The following is a 19,480-nucleotide window of genomic DNA, read 5'->3' as shown; positions in this document are numbered from 1 at the left end:
GGTCAGAGCTGGGAAGGGCTTTAGAACACAGAGTGTCAGAGCTGGGAGGGCCTTAGGACATGAACTGTTATTAAGGCTCTGGGGACATCTACATGGTGCCCCTCTGCTTCCTCTACCCTCACCCTTCACCAGAAGTGATCGCTTCCTCTTTGAACCTCTCAAACCATTCTGACCACTTTTACTCCATAACACAAAGAATATAATACATATCCATGAATATGTACCTCCCTCCTTTCCTTGAAGAGGTGGGTATGGGTGTGAACTATTGTATATATTGGATTCTGTACATGTGTTGTTAGTTTTGCTGAGGATATTTTTTTTTCTTCTTTATTATAAGGGTTGCTCTCAGGAGATAAATATTGAGAAATAAAGATGTTATAAAATTTAAAATAGCCATAACTTTTAAAAAATGTCATCTTTTTGAGGGTAGAGATGGTTTGGGGTTTTTTGGCCTCAAGGAGCTTAGATCCTATTGGGTAAAAGTGATTCAAGTAACTGGTATACATTAGCATTAAATAAATAACTAGACTTGCCCCTCCAATGCTTTCAGCATTTTCTCCATAGCACACATAATTGTGTACATATTGCATGCACCCATTTAAGTATAAGGGACTATGTCCATTTCCATCTTTGTATTTCCAGCATGAAATACAGTAAGGTGTGAATAGCTAGTATTTCAACAGTGCTTTAAGGCTCACCAAGCAATTTATAAACATTAGCTCATTTGATTCTTACAACAATCCTGGGAGGAAGGTGCTGTTGTTACCTCCATTTTACAGCTGAGAAAACTGAGGCTAACAGAGGTTCTGTGACTTGCCTAGCTAGTAAGTTTCTGAGGCAGGATTTGAACTCTGGTCTTCCTGAATCCAGGGTCACCCACTGTCCCCCTAGCTACCTAGGATAAGTTCAGGAAAGAAGCCTAGACAATGTAGTCTCTGAGCACTGTCATAAACAGAGATGAGACAGAAGAGGTCCAAGACACGGAATGTCACAGTGAGAGACTGTCTAGTCCATCTTGAACTTGTATAAAAACCCCATCTATAACCCCTAGAGTGGCCACCCAGCTCTGTTTGCTGGAAGACTTTTAGGGAAGAGAGATACACTACAATCCAATCAACTTGTCTAGAACCCTACACCATGAACATCTGTGCTCGCCCTTAGTGGGTGGGGAGAAGGGTGCATCATAAAGCCCAACTCTGATCCACCCCCTCCTCAAGATCCCTTTGGGGCTCCTGATAGACTTAGGGAAAATACAAAATCCTCGGCTTGGCATTGGAAATCAATCAATCCACAAACACTTTCTTAGGCACCTTAGTTGTTCTAGGTACTGCCTGAGTGATACATATGCAAATATAAAAGCAAATCAGTTCCTGCCTTCTGGGAGCTTAGGTTCTCAAGTGGCATTTTGTTCTCATTCAGAATTCCAAATACAAATAAACGCAGACAAGATGCTTGTGCTTGGCTGTGTATGTGTGTGGGGGGGGGGGGGGGGGGTGGGGGGGGAAAATACTAGATTATCTGGTGCCAGAAATCAATAGGGAGCCTAGGGACCAGGAAAGCCCTCATGTAGAACATGGTACTTGAATGGAATCCTAAAGGAAAGCAGGGATTCCAGGAGGCAGGATGAGGAAGGAGTACATTTCAAGCTTGGGGCACAGCTAATACAAAGGTCTTGAGGTAGGAGATGGAGTATCGTGTGTGTGTGTGTGTGTGTGTGTGTGTGTGTGTGTGCAGAACAGTAAGTAGGTCAGTAAAGCTAGAAGACAAATTGCAAAGAGGGGAATAAATAAAGTGTATGACTGGAGGGGGAGGGTGGGGCCATGTTGTGAAGAGCTTTAAATAACAATGCCATAGTGGAGCAATAGGGAGCCACAGGAGGTGGTGGAGGTATGATGTGATCGGGCCTGGGATTTAGGAAACCTCTTTGTCAGATGAATGGAGTTTGGCAGTGGGCTTTACCATATAGATACTTGAGAAGTGTTCATTGGATTGGGTTGGCTTGGACTGGCTAGAAGAGACCCCTAAAATAATTTTATACATGAGGAAGGTGAGACCTGGGAGAGGTTTTGACTTGCCTTAGATTGCACGGGTGGTAGGAAAAAGATTACTGACCAGAAACTCTGTGACTAAATCCAGGGCCTGTCCTGGTAAGGAGGAGGCAAGCTTGTACATGGGTGGGAGGAGTTGACCACCCAACACTGTTTTGAACCAGTGGGGAGGGGGGAAAGGGTAGAAAATAAGTCACAATTAACCATATACCAAATAGCTTCCTTCAGTGGCAATATCTGAGAACTAATGAGGCCATAGTCATGGTTGCAATTCCTGGACAAGGACAAGTTGGCTTCACACAGTGAAAAACAATGTCTGTGGGTCCCAGACTGAGCCCTGGCCACAGACTAAGAGCTCTGGCCCTGGTGCTATGTGTTTGTTTAATGAATTCATCCACTTGAATCCCATGAAAATAAGTGCTGGGGATACAAAGACATCCCCCCCCAAAAAACCCCCCTGAAAAATAGGCAACATATAAACAGATAAATAAATAATAGATAATTTGACAAGGCTGAGAATAATAACAAGTGGAAGGGGGTGATGGGAGGGGATCAAGAAAGGCTTCCTCTAAGAGGTAACAGTTGAGCTAAGCTATGAAGGAAAGTAAAGAGAGAGGGTATTTGGTGGGGGGCACAGCCTATGTAAAGGTAGGAAGGCAGGAGATGGAATGTTGTTTGGCTGGACCATAGACTGCACAAATGGGAATGATTAGAATTATGTCTAGAAAGGGAAGGAAGAGAAGGAAGGAGGGAAGGAAGGAAGGAAGGAGGGAAGGAAGGAAGGAAGGAAGAAAGGAAGGAAGGAAGGAAGGAAGGAAGGAAGGAAGGAAGGAAGGAAGGAAGGAAGGAAGGAAGGAAGGAAGGAAGGAAGGGAGGGAGGGAGGGAGGGAGGGACCTTAGACTTTGACCTAACCCTAGACTGAGCCTTGACTCTAGCCCTAGAGACACAAACAAAATGACAGCCAGGTTGTTGTTGCTGTTGCCGTTTTAATTTGTACTAATTCCTTTTCTTTTTACCTCATCATCATTTCTGAAAATACCTACCTCCATCTATCCATCCACCCCTCTCAAGTGAACTTTCCCTTGTATCCAAGGGGGGGGGGGTGCGGGGGAGGCGGGAAGCAAACAAGTCCGATACAGTAATTGCCTCTTGAAAAGTATGCAACATTGTGTCCTCCACCTGTCATGGGTCTTCCAGTCATTAACAGGACAGACAACCTTTCCACAAGTTGATGCTTCTGTTCACAAAGTATCCAGGATGAGAGAATCCAGATAGTTCAGTAGCACCAATCCCTGCTTGCATAGCTCAGATCACACATCTCAGATGTGCACTAATGATGGCAGATCAGAATCATTCTGGTGTTTCCTTGGAAGAATTTCAGTCAGGAGGGAGCTTAGTGACCATCTGGGCCAATCATACCCTTAAGGGATGCCCATTTAAACTGACTCAACAAGTGGCATCCAGCTCCTGCTTGAGGCGCTCCAAGGAGGGGGAACCCAGCACCTCCTGGTAGAGCCCTTTCTACTCTGGGACAGCTCCAAATCTTAGGAAGTTTTTCATTAAGTGAGGCCTATATTGGCTTCTTTGAAGCTTTCCTCCAGTACCCCCAGCTCTGCCCTCTGGGGTCAAAGAGAACAAGCCTAATTCCTCTTCCATATGAGCCTTTCAAATACCTCTCCCTACTCACACCCCAAGTTTTCTCTTCTACAGACAAAAAAAAATCCCCAACCTATTTATAAATGGCAAAAGAGATCTGCCCCTTTTACTGCTCCCTAAGGGACCATCAAAGAGGGTTCAGAGACCTGAGGATGACTGACTTCCCCTGGAAATGTAGAATCCTCAACCTCAACTGGCCCACTCTCTATGGGGGGTAGAGAATAAGCATTTATTATAGGTCACTGTGCTAAGCACTTTACAAGCTGCCTCATGAGGCATGGTCTCCCTCCCAGGGGAGCTAAGAGAAGGGACCATTTTTTTTAAAGTTAAACAGATCCTTAGCTGAAATGTGCATTGTGCTGGATCTTCTCAAATAAATCCAATTATATCATCTGATTCAATAAAGAGATGAAGGTAGTTCTGTGGTGAAGTGGCTAGAGCACTGGGTCTGGAGTCAGGAAGACCAGAGTTCAGATTTGACCTCAGACACTTACTAACTGTGTGACCCTGGGCAAGTCACTTAACCCTATTTGCCTCAGTTTCCTCATCTATAAAATGGGGATAATAATAGCACCTACCTTCCAGGGTTGTTGTAATGCTGAAATGAGATAGTACTATTTGTAAAGTTCTTAGCAACAGTGCCTGTTACATAGTAAGAGCTACATAAATGTTAGCTATTAGATGAAGAACCATGTGATGAGACAGTCACTGAGCCCCAGCTAACATCTGCCACTTCACAATGCTAACCAGATAGCTGAGGTGTAGTGGAAAGAATGGAAGCTTTAGAGGCAAAAAGACCGGGACTCATACCCTGCCTCTGATATGGATTAGCCCTATGTGACCAAGGGCCAACTCAACTGACCTTTCTAAGCATCGTTTTCCTATCTGTAAAATGTGTGTGTGTGTGAATGTGTCTGTGTGTGTGAGTGTGTGTATATGTGTGTGAGTGTGTCTGTGTGTGAGTGTGTGTGTGCTGAGGGGTCTGGGGCACATAGCAAACATTAGCTACATAAAAGCCAGTTATTATTACTAAGTCAATATTCTGTCAGTTACTGCCCAGGACTTCTAATTCTAATATTTTGTCCAATACTTTCCTCTTTACATTTATCTCACCATCAGTAAGGTGTTTTTCCACCTTCAGCTTCATTCACTCTGAGGGAGACATTCATGAGCTGTTGGAGGGTAAGGGTTGTAGAGAAAGGTTTGTGGAGCTCAAGTCCGGAAACCTGAATTTTCATTGTGGTTGTTTAGTTGTTTCAGTCCTGTCCAACTCTTCATGACCCCTTTGGGGGTTTTCTTGGTAAAGATACTGGAGTGGTTTCCCATTTCCTCCTCCAGCTCATTTGACAGATGGGGAAACTTAGGCAAACAGGGTAAAATGTTTTGTACAGGGTCACCCAGCTAGTAAGTGTCTGAGGCTGGATTTGAACTCAGGTCTTCCTGACTCCAGGCTGGGCATTCTATGCACTGTGGTGCCACCTAGGTGCCCCAGCCTAAATTCTGGGTCTTCTTATTGTCACCAATTTCCCCCTTCTCTGAACTTCATCTGTAAACAGCATCTCACCACTAATACAGGCAGTTTCCACTTCCCCATTTTACATATGAAGAAAAATTAGGATTCAATCCCACATCTCCATGAAGAAAAATTAGAATTCAATCCCACATCTCCAAGTTATAGAATCTTGGGACCAGGGAGAGAGCTTAAGACATAAAACAGCATCATGTAGAATGTCTTTGCCCTTGAGGGAGACCTTTGAAGGGACCTTGGAACATAGAGAATGGGAGAACTGGGAAGCCTAGTTTAGGGGCCATCTAGTCCAATTGTCTCATTTTACAGATAAGGAAACTGAGGCCCAGAGATTTTAAATGATTGGCCCTAGGTCACATAGATGAGTAATTACGGGCACTTAGCATATTCAAACGTGTTTCCTCATCTGCAAAACAGGGATAATAATGCAATCTCAAAAGGATCCTTGGGATGCATTTAAATAAGATAATCTATGCAAAGTACCATATAACTAACTGTCAGCTACATTATTCAGTAGCCAAGGCAGAAGACAGTCTGGGCCCTTGGAAAAGCCATGGATTTGGGATCAGAGGACATGAATTCAAATCCCTCTCTTTGTGACCTTGGGCTAATTACATGCTCTGGACCTCAGTTTCCTCTCTGTGAAATGAGAAAGATGGATTAAATGTCCTCTGAGGCCCCCTAACCAGTATACTCTCCACCTCTCCCAAGCTAATGGAGCTCATTGGGGCATAGCTAGGACTCTCTTGAGTGCTGAAATCAAAGCATAGGATCTGTTTTTGAAACCCAGGTCTGCCAATTCCTACCTGTGTGGCCTCAGTTTCCCTCTCTGTAAAATGAGGAGGTTAGCTCTGGCCCTGCGGTCCTATGAACTTCTCTGTGCCTCAGTTTCCATTCCAGTAAAATGGGGGAAAGGGAATTGGATTGGATGACCACCTAGTCCCTGGCAGCTCTAGACCTATGGGTCCTATGAGCCTTCAACTTCGCCTCATTCCTCACCTCCAACCCCCAGGCCCAAGCAAGGCAAGGCCCACTGATCACTCACTGCCTTGGACCCTTAACGCATTGTGAGACGTGGCAGCTTGTTTGCGCAGGTAATAATGAGGCCCGTGTGTCGCTGCCCAGTCTCTGCCAGGGCTAATCTTCGTCCTCATCTTCACCAATTAATGAAGCACCAGTGCCTGCTCCCCTCCCCCTGCGCCCCAGGCCCTGGCCCCTCCTCCTGAGCCCTCCGGCCCCTTCGGGGATGGGGCCCCTGGAGCCCGAGAGCCGCTGCCCTCCCATCCCCTCCCCTTCTCTCCCCCTCCCCCTCCCCACTGGGTTCCTGACACCTGCACTGCCTGACAAATTGTTTCTGTCATCTGCTTTCTGTCTTCCATTAACTAGCAGGGGAGGAGGTGGGGGCCGGGCGGGGGGAGGGAGGAGGAGATGGGATCTGCCATGCTTAGCGAGGCCAGATACATTAATTACAAAACGGCCATTTGCCGCATGAAAATGTGCTAATTAAATTTATGCAATCATTATCTTTAAATAGTCATATCTTTCCCGGCGATCAGCCCCCTCTTTCCAGCCTCTCCTCTCCCTTGCGAAAGTCGTGCTAATCCCCTTTCCAACATTTATCTTGCCATCAGCGAGGTGGGACTCTTCCCCCACAACTGCAGGGAGGGGGGCTTGGGAGCAGCAGGCGGAAGGTTGCAGGGAAGAGAGCACAGGGGGAGCAGTCTGGGGACTTCACTGAGTGACCTTGGGTAAGTCCTTTCCCTGCTCTTGAACTTCTGCAAAATGAGAGCCTTAGATTTAACTCTAAAAGGGACTGTGAAGGCCCTGGAATCCAATACTCTCAAAGGAAGAAACTGAGGCCCAGAGTGGGGAAGTGGATTGCAAAGTCACACTTCATAAGCCATATGTCATCTTGGAATTCTGGTCCTCTGATTCCAAGAACCACTGTTCTTTTCAGTTCAAACCCCCACCCTGAAAAAAAAAAAAGTACTGAAGGGATGGATGGTTGGGTATGGGGGGAAGAAAGAGATCCTGGCCCAACAACACAACTCTCTGGACAAAGAGTGTTTCCAGTTATGCTGGCATTGTATAGACTTCAATTATTTATGAATAGAGTTTAGGGCTCTGAGTCAGGAAGAGGGGAGTTAAAATGTAACCTCAGACACTTCCTGTTTGTCTGACCCTGGGCAAGTCACTTAACCTCCATTTTCCTTAATTTCATCTGTAAAATGGGGATAATAATAGCACCTACCTTCCAGGTTGTTGTAAGCATCACATGAGATAATATTTGTAAAGTGCTTTACACAGTGCCAAACACATGGGGGGTGCCATTTAAATGTTAGTTATTGTTATTAGTGGTGGTGGTCTGGAGGTTGGACTTCACTCCTTCTACTCGTGCAGGTAACAACTTATGGGGTAGGCAGGTGGATAAAATGATGAGGCTGGAGTCAGGAAGGCCTCAGTTCAAATACAGCCTCAGATACTTACTAGCTGTATGACCCTGGACAAGCTGTTTAACCCTGTTTATCTCAGTTTCCTCATCTGTAAAATGAGCCAGAGAAGGAAACGGGCAAATTGTTCCAGGATCTTTGCCCCAAAAAAACCCAAATGGGGTCAGGAAGAATCTAACCAGACTGTGCAACAACAAAAGCAATTGATCTGAATCTTTTTGTCTTAAAGGGTTTGCTTAGAGCCATGGAAGGTTAAAACAACTTGCTTAAGTGTGTGTCCAAGGGAATCATTAGAAGGGGCTTGAATCTGAGTCATTCTGACTTCCAGGCTTGTTCTCTGTCACTGTCATTCTTTGTGAAAGTACAAATTACAAAATGTGGGCCAAAGACCATCATGTCTGCTCCTTCATGTTCCAACAGGCTTCAGCTAAGCAACGACACAGTCTAGGTTTGGGTTTCTCCATCCAGACCCATGATTCCATTTCCAGGGAAGAAATTTCCCTCCACCAATGAAATTCAGCACCTGCTCTGTCAATTTATTGGCTTAGGTGCTGCTCCTGGTCTTGGGGAGGCAGTGACTTTCCTCCCAACCAAGGGACATGGCAGGAAAACTTCTTGAGACTGAACTGGAATCTTTAGACTCTTCCATTTGCTCTTTATCCCCTCCACTGCCCAGACAGGACTCATATAAATCTCTAGAGGAAAGACTACCCTCAGTTCTTTCCATTAGCCATTCTATGGCCTAATAAAAGGAAGGGAGAAAGGAAGGAGGGAAGGAAGGAAGGAAGGAAGGAAGGAAGGAAGGAAGGAAGGAAGGAAGGAAGGAAGGGAGGAAGGAAGGAAGGGAGGGAGGGAGGGAGGAAGGAAGGAAGGAAGGAAGGAAGGAAGGAAGGAAGGAAGGAAGGAAAGAAGGAAGGAGAAGGAAGGAAGGAAGGAAGGAAGGAAGGAAGGAAGGGAAGGAGGAAGGGAGGGAGGGAGGGAGGGAGACCTTTCCAAGGTCTAACTTGGACTCTCCCTCATCATGTCCAGCTTCCACTGGCCTGGAAGCCGTATTGTTTCTTACAATGTGTTCTTCGGTAGACAGCGTTTGGTTATTCATATTTCTATTTTGTCTTTCCTCCTCCAGTCCCTGGCACACAATAGGCCCTCAATAAAGACATGTTCATTTTGTTAGGACCCAAACTGTTTCTGACAGAGAACTTTCCATTTTCCAGATGCTTCTCTGGCCTACCTCCTTGCTGGAGGAGGGGGAGGTCTCATCTTTATACCATGATGGGAACAGAACCCAGCAGTCCAGACTGTAAACCCAGAGCTCCAGAAAGATTCAAACAATAAGGCCTAACTATACCTCTGAGAATCTTTGAGCTGCAGAGACCCCAGGCATCCTGCTGGACTCAGTCAATAATTGTCAAGCATCTCCTATGTATGAGTCAATTGGAATTAAGTGGGCTAACTGCTGCTGCTGATACTGATGATGAAGATGATGGTCCTACAAAACTTTATTAAGTGTCTGTATGTAGGCACTTTACAAAGGCAAGATCAGTTGATCCCTCTCCTCAAGGATCTTATAACCTACTATAACATTATTATAAGATTATATGATATAATTTAACATTATATTGTTATATCATATTATAATATAATTATTATTATTATTACAGTGGTAAGTTCCTCCAGAATAGGACTGGTTTCATTCTTTTTGTTTTCAGCTCCAGCACCTAGCACACAGCACCTGAAAAATAGTTGGCACTTAATAAATGTTTGTTGCTTAATTAAGCTTATGCCCTAATACCACAGACATAGTTATTTCATCTACCTGTGCAATATAGTGCATAGAACATTTAACATAAAAAGAAACCTGGGAAAGCAACTTTTCCTGGTGCCATTTATACCCAAGCCCTATAGAAAAGCATAAGGCTGAGCTAATGCAGTGTATCTGTATGTATGGTTTATAGAACTTAGCTCTTTGTGGGTATAAAGGAGGGGGAGAGTTAGGAGAGGAACTGGATGACACTGCCCCCATGAGAAGGGAACCCAAAAAGCAGATAACTGCTCCCAGTTCTCTAGCATTGAGACTGCACTGGGATCTTTGGAACCTTCCATTCGCTCTTTCTTTATCCCCATCCACTGCCCAGATAGGACTCACATAAATCTCATATAAAACATTTTCGCCATCACTTTCTTAAGTCTAGACAATCAACAAAACAGTAAATTGAGTCCTGATTTATAGCATTTTCTTATTTCTGAAGTGTAAATGTTCTCACTGAAAATTTAATAATCATCTCTTGGAAGACTGGTCCAGCTGTCTCCAACAAATCTCTGAGTGTCCCCTAAGACTCTTTACTAAGTATATTTCTCTCTATATACTCTTTTACTCAATGACCTCATCAACTCCCTTAATTATTATCTATGCAGATAAAGGTTCATAAAGTACCTTCTTCACCACAACCCTGGGAGGAGGTAGCTAGTAAAGATGTTAGTCATCATAGGCATTTATTTGGCACTCAGAGGGCTTTGCCTTCAGGCTCTCATGACATGCTCAGAGTAACCCTGTGAGGTTAGTGACGCAAATATTAATATCTCTTTTTAACTGATAAGAAACTGAAGGTCAGGAAAAGGAAATGACTTGTCCAAGGACACACAGCTATCAAGCAACAAAGCCAGGTAGAAGGCAAATGTCCTGTACCTTGAGATTACAAGTAAGAAACACAGGCAAAAGAACCCAGGTCTTCTGAGTGTAGGGGTGCAACATTTCATTATCGGGGTCATGGTCTTATTGATTGGGAAGATTCTAACTTGGAGGTAATCACTGCTCCCTCCACTCCTCTCCCAACCTCCACCTCCCCAGGGAGGGAAGCAGACCTCTCTTCTAGCAAAACCCCTCTCCCAGTAACATATGAATGGAACTGCCCTGGGTTCCAACCATGTTGCATCAACAGGCAGAGATTCTCACCAACAACCTTTGTGGGGAAAGATAAGAGAGACACTTTGCAGATTAGGAAACTGAAGATGGCAACAGAGCCAGGGAAAACCCAGACACCTGATTTTCAACATGGTTTCCAATCTTTATAAGCAACCAGGATAAGGAAAGGACATGTAGGGATATTTAGCCTAGAGTCTAAAACAGATGTGAAATCTCAGGTGAAAGAGGAACCCAGTTTGTTCAGTTTGGCCCAAAGAATAGGACCAGAAGGAGTGGGTAGACACGACAAAGAGGCAAATAGAGGTTTGATATCAGGACAGACTTCCAAATAATTTTTTTGTTGGGTCATTTCAGTCATGTCTTTCTCTTTGCTACCCCATTTTGGGTCTTCTTGGCAAAAATACTGGAGTAGTTTGTCATTTCCTTCTCCAGCTCATTCTTCAGATAAGGAAACTGAGGCACACAGGGTGAAGTGACTTGCCCAGAGTCACACAGCTATTAAGTGTCTGAGCAAAATTTGAACTCAGGTCCTCCTGACTCCAGAGCCCACACTCTTTCTTTCCACTGTACCACAAACAGTTGAATAAGCTAACTTGAGAAATCATGGGTTTCCCCACACTGGAGCTACAGAAGAGCCCAAAGTCACCTAAAAGGGGGGCCAACATGCTACAGTGCAAGGAAGGCTAATGTGAGAGTTCAAATCCCACCTCAGATCTAAGATGCTAGCTGTGTGACCCTGGGTAAATCATTTAACCTGTTTGTCTCAATTTCCTCATCTGTAAAATTAGGATAATAATAGAACTTACCTCCTGGGGTGTAAGTATGTATGTATGTATGACATGATTAGGGGATATGATACATGGACATGATTTTTGAGTGTCCCAGTAGATGTTTAATAACCAGCTCTCCAGGAAAAAAAAAGAAACACTGTAGCATGATATATTTTTAAGTTTAACCTGTGTTATTAACATCTTCTCCACCACTTTCTTACGTCTAGACAATCAACAAAACAGTAAATTGAGTCCTGATTTGTAGCATTTTCTGATATCTGAAGTATAAATGTTCTCACTGAAAATTTAACAATCAGCTCTTGGAAGACTATTCCAGCTGGTCCAGCAAGTCCCTGGGTGTCCCCTAAGACTCTTTCCTGAGCATATTTCTCTATATATACTCTTTTACTCAATGACCTCATCAACTCCCATAATTATTATCTATGCAGATAATTCGAAGATTTATACTTCCAGCCCTACTCTCTCTCCAGTCCTACCTGACCAACTGCCATTGGACATTCCTAACTGGATGGCCCAGAGGCATTTCAAACTTATTATATCCAAAACAGAACTCATTCTCTTTCCCCCCAAATCCACCTTTCTTCTTAGCTTCCCTATCACTGTGGAGGGTGCCATCAATCTTCCAGTCTCCCAAGGTCACCACCTATCCCAGCGTGATCCTCATCTCCTCTCTCTCATTCACTCCATCCAATCAGTTACCAAATCTTTTCCTTTCTCCCTCCATAACATTTCTCACATCTGTCCCCTTCTCTCCATTCACCCAGCTGCTTGTTTATGTCAGGCCCTTATCACAGCATCCACCTTGTCTCTCTCCTCCCTTCCCATCCTCCTTATACCTGCCAAAATTATCTTCCTAAAGCACAATTCCAATGTCGTCACTCCCCTCCTTAAGAAATTCCGTGTTCCCATTGCCATAGACTTAAATGTAAATTCCTCTATTTGATATTAAAAGCTGACTGTAACCTACCATCATTACAAATTATTCCCCTTCAAACACTATAATCCAACCTGACTTGGCCTTCTTGCTATTCCTCATGACATGTCGTATTTTGCACATGATGTTTCATTTCCCACAGCCATACCTTTATCCTGGTTGTCACCTAGGCCTGGTATGCACTGCTTCTTCCCTCTACTTCTTAGAATCCCTAATTTCCTTCAAGATTCAGTTCAGTCACTATTTCCTGTAGGAAGCCCTTTCTGGTTGCCCTAAACTCCTTGTGTCTTCCCCATTCCTACTTTATATTTAAATGTTGGGTGCATTTTATTCTATTGTCATTCCGTTGTTTTTCAGTCATGTCTGACTTCATTACCCCATTCGGGGTTTTGTTGGCAGAGATACTGGAGTGATTTGCCATTTCTTTCTCTAGTTCATTTTACAGATGAGGAAACTGAGGCAAACAGGGTAAAGTGACTTGCCCAGGATCACACAGCTAGTAGGTGTCCAAGACCATATTTGAACTCAGGAAGATGAACCCACCTGACTCCAGACCTAGGGCTGTATGCACTCTGGCGCCACCTAGCTGCCATTTTTGTATATTCCTCTAAATCTATGGGCTGCCTCCCCCATAGAACAGAGGGCCAACTCTGTTTCACTTTTAATTTGTAGTCTCTGCACCTAGAACAAGGTTTGGTACAGAGCAGGTGCTTCATTAGGACTTGTTCGTGGGTTGGCTGACAGGTATAGTTCACTACCCTGCTCTCATCTAACAGATGAGGAAACTGAGGCCCAGGCAGATTGGCTTGTCCCAGGCTAAATGGCAAAGTCGGGATTCAAACTCAGATTCTCAGATTCCCACCCCAGTACTCTCTGCCTGTCTGTATTCCTTTCCTTCAGGAAGGTTGGGGTCAGAGCTTCTCACAAGTCACCCCTCTGTCCCTTTGCTGGCCCCAGCCTCACACACACACACACATACACACACACACACACACACACACACACACACACATTCCTCACTCCAGCTTGAAGCAGCCCCATTAACCACAATCCCAAAAGTGTCTAAAGTGGCCCTGCCCCCTCCCCTCGGCTGCATCGCCCACCGGTTCCCTCCTCCCAGCCCCACTGTCCCCCATACCCTCCCTCCAGTAAACCTCGCCATGGAGCCCTGATGGCAGAGATGGCCCCTCCTAATTGGGAAGCGAGCTCCCAAAGCTTCTCTTGGTTATCACAGAGGGTGCAGATCTCCCCAGCTCAGGCACCTCGGCCACAGGCCCTCAGGGCCAGCTCAGAGACGGAGGGAATTAATTACATTTTCTCCGTCTCCTCCTTTTAAAGTATGGGAGAGTGATGGAACGACTGGGGAAGGGAGGGGGGAGGAAGAAAAAGGGGGGATGAGGAGGAGGTGGGGGCTGGGGGTGGGAGCCAGGGCACCATCATGGAAGGAGTAGCAGAGTTGGGGTCCAAAACTGCCACTTCCTAGCTCTATGATTTTACTTCCCCCTCTCTGGGCCTCAGTTTCCCCTACTGTAGAATAAAGAGGTTAGTCTAGGAGATCTCTAAGGCCCTTCCAGCTCCAAAACTCAGTGATTCTGGGGGGAACAGGGGAAAGGTTAGATTTAGCTCCAAAAGCACCTTCTCTGTTATTACAGGCCCATGACACACTGCCCCTTCCTTCCTCACCCCCAGCCCCCATTCCCCACTAACAAACAAGTTTCTAACTGGCGGAAACGAGGGCACTCATTGATTTACCCTGACGATGAAGCTGGGACTGATTTGGAGCAGAGGAGGCTGGGGATTTTTTTTTGGGGGGGGGGAGTAATGAATGAGCAAAGGAGGGGAAGGGATGCCTGTCAATCATTATGATGGGCAGCCTGGAGATTTGCCTTCAGATAAAATCTTACAGATGTGGAAAGGATATTGATTTTGAGTTAGCATCGGTAATGTACCAAGAAGTAATACATTAGACAAAAGCAAGGTCACAAAAAAAAAAATAAGGTAGAAGGGGAGGGGGGAAGAGAACCAAGCCTGTTAGAAGAGTTTGCATTCTTAAGAGGGGGGGATTATCACATCAGACCTTGACTTCCTTAAGTTCAAAAGTTTGCTCACTGCAAACTCAGACCTCAGACCTGGGGGAGACCTTTTCCTGACTTTAGAAAAGAGGATACTGACTAGTTACTGGCTTCCTGGGGATGGCGGACAAGAGGCAAAGTCAAGATAGCAGGCAAGCCAATTTCTTCCTTTCTGCCCCAGCTCTCTGGTATCTGAGATTCCGATTTGATCGTGCAGTCAGATCACTCTTCCTTGCCTGTTCCCTATTGCAAAGATCAGGCTACAGGTGGAAGAGGTGTGTGATATGCACACAGATGACCTTAGAACAGGAGAATGGAACCTAGAATGATGGAGCTGGGAAGGGCCTTAGAACACAGAATATCAGAACTGGGAAGGATCTTAGAACAGGGAATGTCAGAGCTGGGAGGGCCCTTAGAACACAGGATGTCAGAGCTGGGAGGGCCCTTAGAACACAGGATGTCAAAGCTGGGAGGGCCCTTGGAACACAGGATGTCAGAGTTGGGAGGGCCCTTGGAACACAAGATGTCAGAGCTGGGAGGGGCCTTAGGACACAGGATGTCAGAGCTGGAAGGGGCCTTAGAACACAGGATATCAGAGCTTGGCCCTTAGGCACAGAATGTCAGAGCTGGGAGGGCCCTTAAGACCATAGAATCACAAACTGCTTCAGTAGAAGGGGACCCAGGAGGTTATCTTGCCCAACCTGAATAGGAATCCTTTCTATAATCTCTACCCACAAAGCAGTTACCTAGAATCTACTTGAAGACATTTGGTAAAGGGGAAATCATGACATCCCCCAGCCTTTCATTCTGAAACTCTTGGCCAGCTCCAATGATTAGAAAGTTGATCCTAACATAGAAACGAGGTCCCCCTTTCTGCAAATTCTACCCCTTCCTTGTAGCGCTTCCTTCTGGGGCTAAGCAGAATAAGTCTAATCCCTTTGCGATAAAAAGATTTTTAAAATGACATAGTTCTTGCCTTCAAGGAACTTCTGTTCACTGAGGGGGATATAATACATATACCTAAGAATAATACAAGTTGGGGCAGCAGGTGGCGCAGTGAATAGAGCACTGGCCCTGGAGTCAGGAAGGCCTGAGTTCAAATCTAGCCTCAGATACTTAGCACTTACCAGCCGTGTGACCTTGGGTAAGTCACTTAACCCTAATTGCCCTCCAAAAAGAAAAAAAAAAAGAAGAAGAGGAATAAAAGTTAACATCATCCCTATTAGTGACTCTTCTATATGTCTAGGCATTCAACCAGTCTGGAATCATAACATGAAGGCTCCCTTGCTCCAGAAAGAGAATGGTAGAGACTGCTAGGCACTTTGCTGAAATTTAGGCATCACATCCATGGCCTCTCCCAACTCTACCAGTCTAAAAGGAGATGTCAAAAAGGGAAATGAAGTTATTCTGACATAATCTGTTCTTGATGAAGCTACATTAGTTCTTAGCGATCACTGTCCCCCTTTCTAAATGTTGACAAACTGTCCTTCCAATAATACTTTCTAGAATTTTGCCAGGAATTGGATTCAAGATCAATAAAGCCAGAAGGGACTTTTCAACATAGAATGAAAGTCAGAGTTATAAAGGAAGATATTACATAAAATATTAAAATATTGATTTGCAGAGCTGGGGATACTTTAGAAATCATTGATAAATGAATGAATTTTTAAAAAACACACATTTATTAAGTGCTTACTTAAGCCAAGTGCTATGCTACAGTCTTGGCAGACAAATAGAAAAATTCAGACTGTCCCTGACCTCAAGGAGCTCACATCCTAATTGGAGGAACCAACTCACAGTAAAATGGATGGATGAAGAAGCCTGGAATCCCTAAGGTTTCTGTAGCAGGATGAAGGGCAAGGCCAAGGGGGTTTTCTATTGTAGCCATAGATCAGATGACAGTGTCCAAGGATCTGGAGGGCACAGAGACAGAGTAGATGGTAAGACCTACAGGACCTCAGGATGCAGCAGCAGCAGAGTGGTAGAGAGAGGTTATTGATTTTGAGTTAACATTGTTAGTGTACCAAGAAGTAATACATTAAACAAAAGCAACGTCCCCAAAGAGGGGGAAGAAAGAAGAACAGGAAAAGAGGTTAGATGGTCATCCATTTTACCAGAAGGGATAGAATCATTTACTCCTACCTCATTCAAATAGGTTGAGTAGTACAACCTCTTCATTTTACAGATGAGGAAACTGAGGCCCATAACAGTGATGTTATTTGACATTTTAAAACCCTATGTAAATACCAGATAGAATCATGATGATTGTCCAGAGTCACATGGCTTTTGAGAAATCTCTCATCTATGACATGGGCCATTCACTCCAGTAAGGCCTCAGTATAGTTTCCTGTTTGATAGTTCCACACACATACACACACACTGTATACATTCACACCTCCTCACTTTTGCCTACATTATTTCAGGTTTACATAGTGCTTTAAAATTCACAAAGCATTTTCCTCACAACCCTGTAGCTATTCCCCTCATTTTACAGATCAGGAAACTGAGGCTCAGAGACGTTAAGTGACTTGCCCAGAGTCACAGGGCTAGGAAGTGTCAGGGATGAGATTCAGACTCAGGTCTTCCTGTCTCCCAATCCAGTACTCTATTCCCTACTCCACAGTGCCCCCCAATTCCTTTTAACCCTATCAGCTATCCCACAGAGATATATACTTGGTAAGGATAGTGACAATAGGACCAGAGAGAATGAGGATGCCCCCCTGATCCCTTGCCCTACTATTCAACTCAAAAAGACAATTGGGTTTGAGAGGATAGAGTGTTGGGCTTGCAGTTGGAAATACCCAGGTTTGAGTCCTGCCTCAAAAATTCACTAACTAGCACGTGGGCAAGTCACCATCTGTTCTTATGAGTACCATCATTGTCACCACCATAGCATCATCAACTCACCTCCATCATCACTATGAGTACCATCACCACCTCACCATCAGCATCACCATCACTGTCATCACCATCACCCTTACCACCCCTATTGTCACTATCATGGTCTCTATGATGGCCATCACCATCACCATCCTCACAATCACTGTCTCTACCACGGCCACAATCACCATCACAGTCACCATGGTCACTATGGCCATCAGCAGTATAAACAGGATTACTACTACTAATAAAAAAGAAGTGTTAATATGGCATAGTAGATAGGACTTGAATTTTGGAAGATTGGGATTCAAATGCAACCTTTGATATTTAGGAACTCTGAGTGACTCTGGTCAAATCATTGGACACATGTTTTTGCATCTGTAAAATGGGGATAATAATACCCGCAATACTTCCCTGATGCCATTGTTAGGAAACTAAAATGAGCCCACATATATGAATCACTCAGAAAACTTTAATGAGTTATATAAATATCAGTTCTTTTATTAATATCACCACCAACAGGACCTCAGGATCATTGCCACAGTTACGATCATTCTTAGGATAAGTGGATAGGGGAGCGTGGAAGGTGTTCCAAGAAGGAGAAATGGAAGTAGAAAATGACAGAAGACCTCCACACACAGGGCGTTTGCGTTCTCATGCCCTGATTGCTGACTTTTGCCAGATGGGGTGTTTGGAAGCATCATGCCAGATTTCTGGGATCTATAGTTGATTCCCTGTGATATTAGTAAGTTTCACAGTGCCCCTTTATGTCTCCACTCATTCTCAAGCTTTCTTTCCCTTTCAGGTGATGAGTATCCTGAGCAACCCAAGTGGGGTTCCCCCCCAGCCCCAGGCTGACTTCTCCATCTCCCCACTGCATGGGGGTCTGGACACCGCCAACTCCATCTCAGCCAGCTGCAGCCAGCGCAGCGATTCTATCAAGTCTGTGGACAGCCTCCCCACTTCGCAGTCCTACTGCCCCCCCACCTACAGCACCACTGGCTACAGTGTGGACCCTGTGGCTGGCTACCAGTATGGCCAGTATGGACAGAGTGAGTGCACCTCTTCCCCCTCTCTGTCTACAGGGGCTATTACCCTAATCCTTGACTTGGTGTGGGAAAATTGGGGTACAGCCATACCTTGGCATTCTAACCCCCATCTCCCTAAATCTAGGAGCCCTTTAAAGGAGCAGTTGCTACTATGAATTCATTCACTCACCCAAACATTCATTCATTCACTCACTCAATCATTTCATTCATTTGATCAGTCAACCATTCATTCATTTAAGAAATATTTAGCAAGCATTCACTCTCGTAAGGCCTCATGCTGGGCAGGATGAGGGACAGAAGGATACATAAAACATGGTCTTTGTCCTCCAGAACACATCCCAGAAGGTTTTTTATACATTTCCCTCTTGTCTCCCCTCAGCCACCTTCTTTCTATACTGGAGAGCTCTTCACAGTCTGTCTTCACAGTCCAGCCAGCTGACCCCGTCCCTCTCATTTTCTCCTCACTCCCTGGGTTTCTTGAGTTTCTGTTGCAGGATCTTCTCTAATCTTGAGGTATACTCTACTGCATCCCTACCAATTAGGACCATCTCAGGGGTCACTGGAAGATGGGAAAGAGAGGCCCCGAGCAGAATGGGAATAGGGTCTGCTGTTTGTAATTTGGACTTGGAGTCAACAAATCCTAGCACTGTGACCTTGGCCAAGTCCCTTTCCTCCTTTAGGCCTCAGTTGAAAAGCATCATGGTATGATGGGAAGGGCATTGGACTTGAAATCCTAGGACCTGGCATTGAGTCCCAACTCTCTGCCAGTTGGGTAGCCTTGGATAAAGAATAATGTAGTGGACCTAACGTGAATCTTAAAGTAAAAAGACCTGGCTTGTTGGCTTAGCACATGATTTTGGGCAGCTCAGGCCTCAGTTTCCTCACAGGGTAAAATGATGTGGTCAGATCTGCCTCCTCTGGACCATTCACTTTACCTCTGAGTCCCAGGTTCTGAAAAGTTGGGAATTTCTGTAAAACAGTTAGAAAAAAATATTTCCTGGGCTTATTGGAGAGGAAAGTACTTTGTAAACTCGAAAGCATTGTAGAAATGGGAATGATTATCCTTCCCTCCCCAGAGCCTCCGGCCCCCTCCCCAGCCCTTCCCAGCCCCAGCAGCTTCACCTGCTGGTGTCAAACTAATCAGAACG

At 44.9% G+C, this 19,480-nt stretch overlaps 1 protein-coding gene across 3 annotated transcripts in view; it reads left to right on the top strand.

Moving 5' to 3' along the window:
* Nucleotides 1-19,480, top strand: part of PAX7 (paired box 7) — a 157,288-nt gene that overhangs the window by 124,626 nt on the left and 13,182 nt on the right. For all 3 annotated transcript variants that reach the window (XM_069079438.1, XM_069079440.1, XM_069079437.1), the window contains exon 8: nt 18,089-18,335. In XM_069079438.1, coding sequence (XP_068935539.1) covers nt 18,089-18,335 — 247 coding nt within the window. The remainder of the gene's footprint in view (nt 1-18,088; nt 18,336-19,480) is intronic.

This window comes from Petaurus breviceps, unplaced genomic scaffold (assembly GCF_028583685.1).
Source record: "Petaurus breviceps papuanus isolate PSGF00001 unplaced genomic scaffold, PetGlider_PUasm1.0 91041, whole genome shotgun sequence".
Lineage (NCBI taxonomy): Eukaryota > Metazoa > Chordata > Mammalia > Diprotodontia > Petauridae > Petaurus > Petaurus breviceps.
The sequence above is the reverse complement of the archived record's forward strand: the minus strand, read 5'-3'. Positions and strand labels throughout refer to the sequence as shown.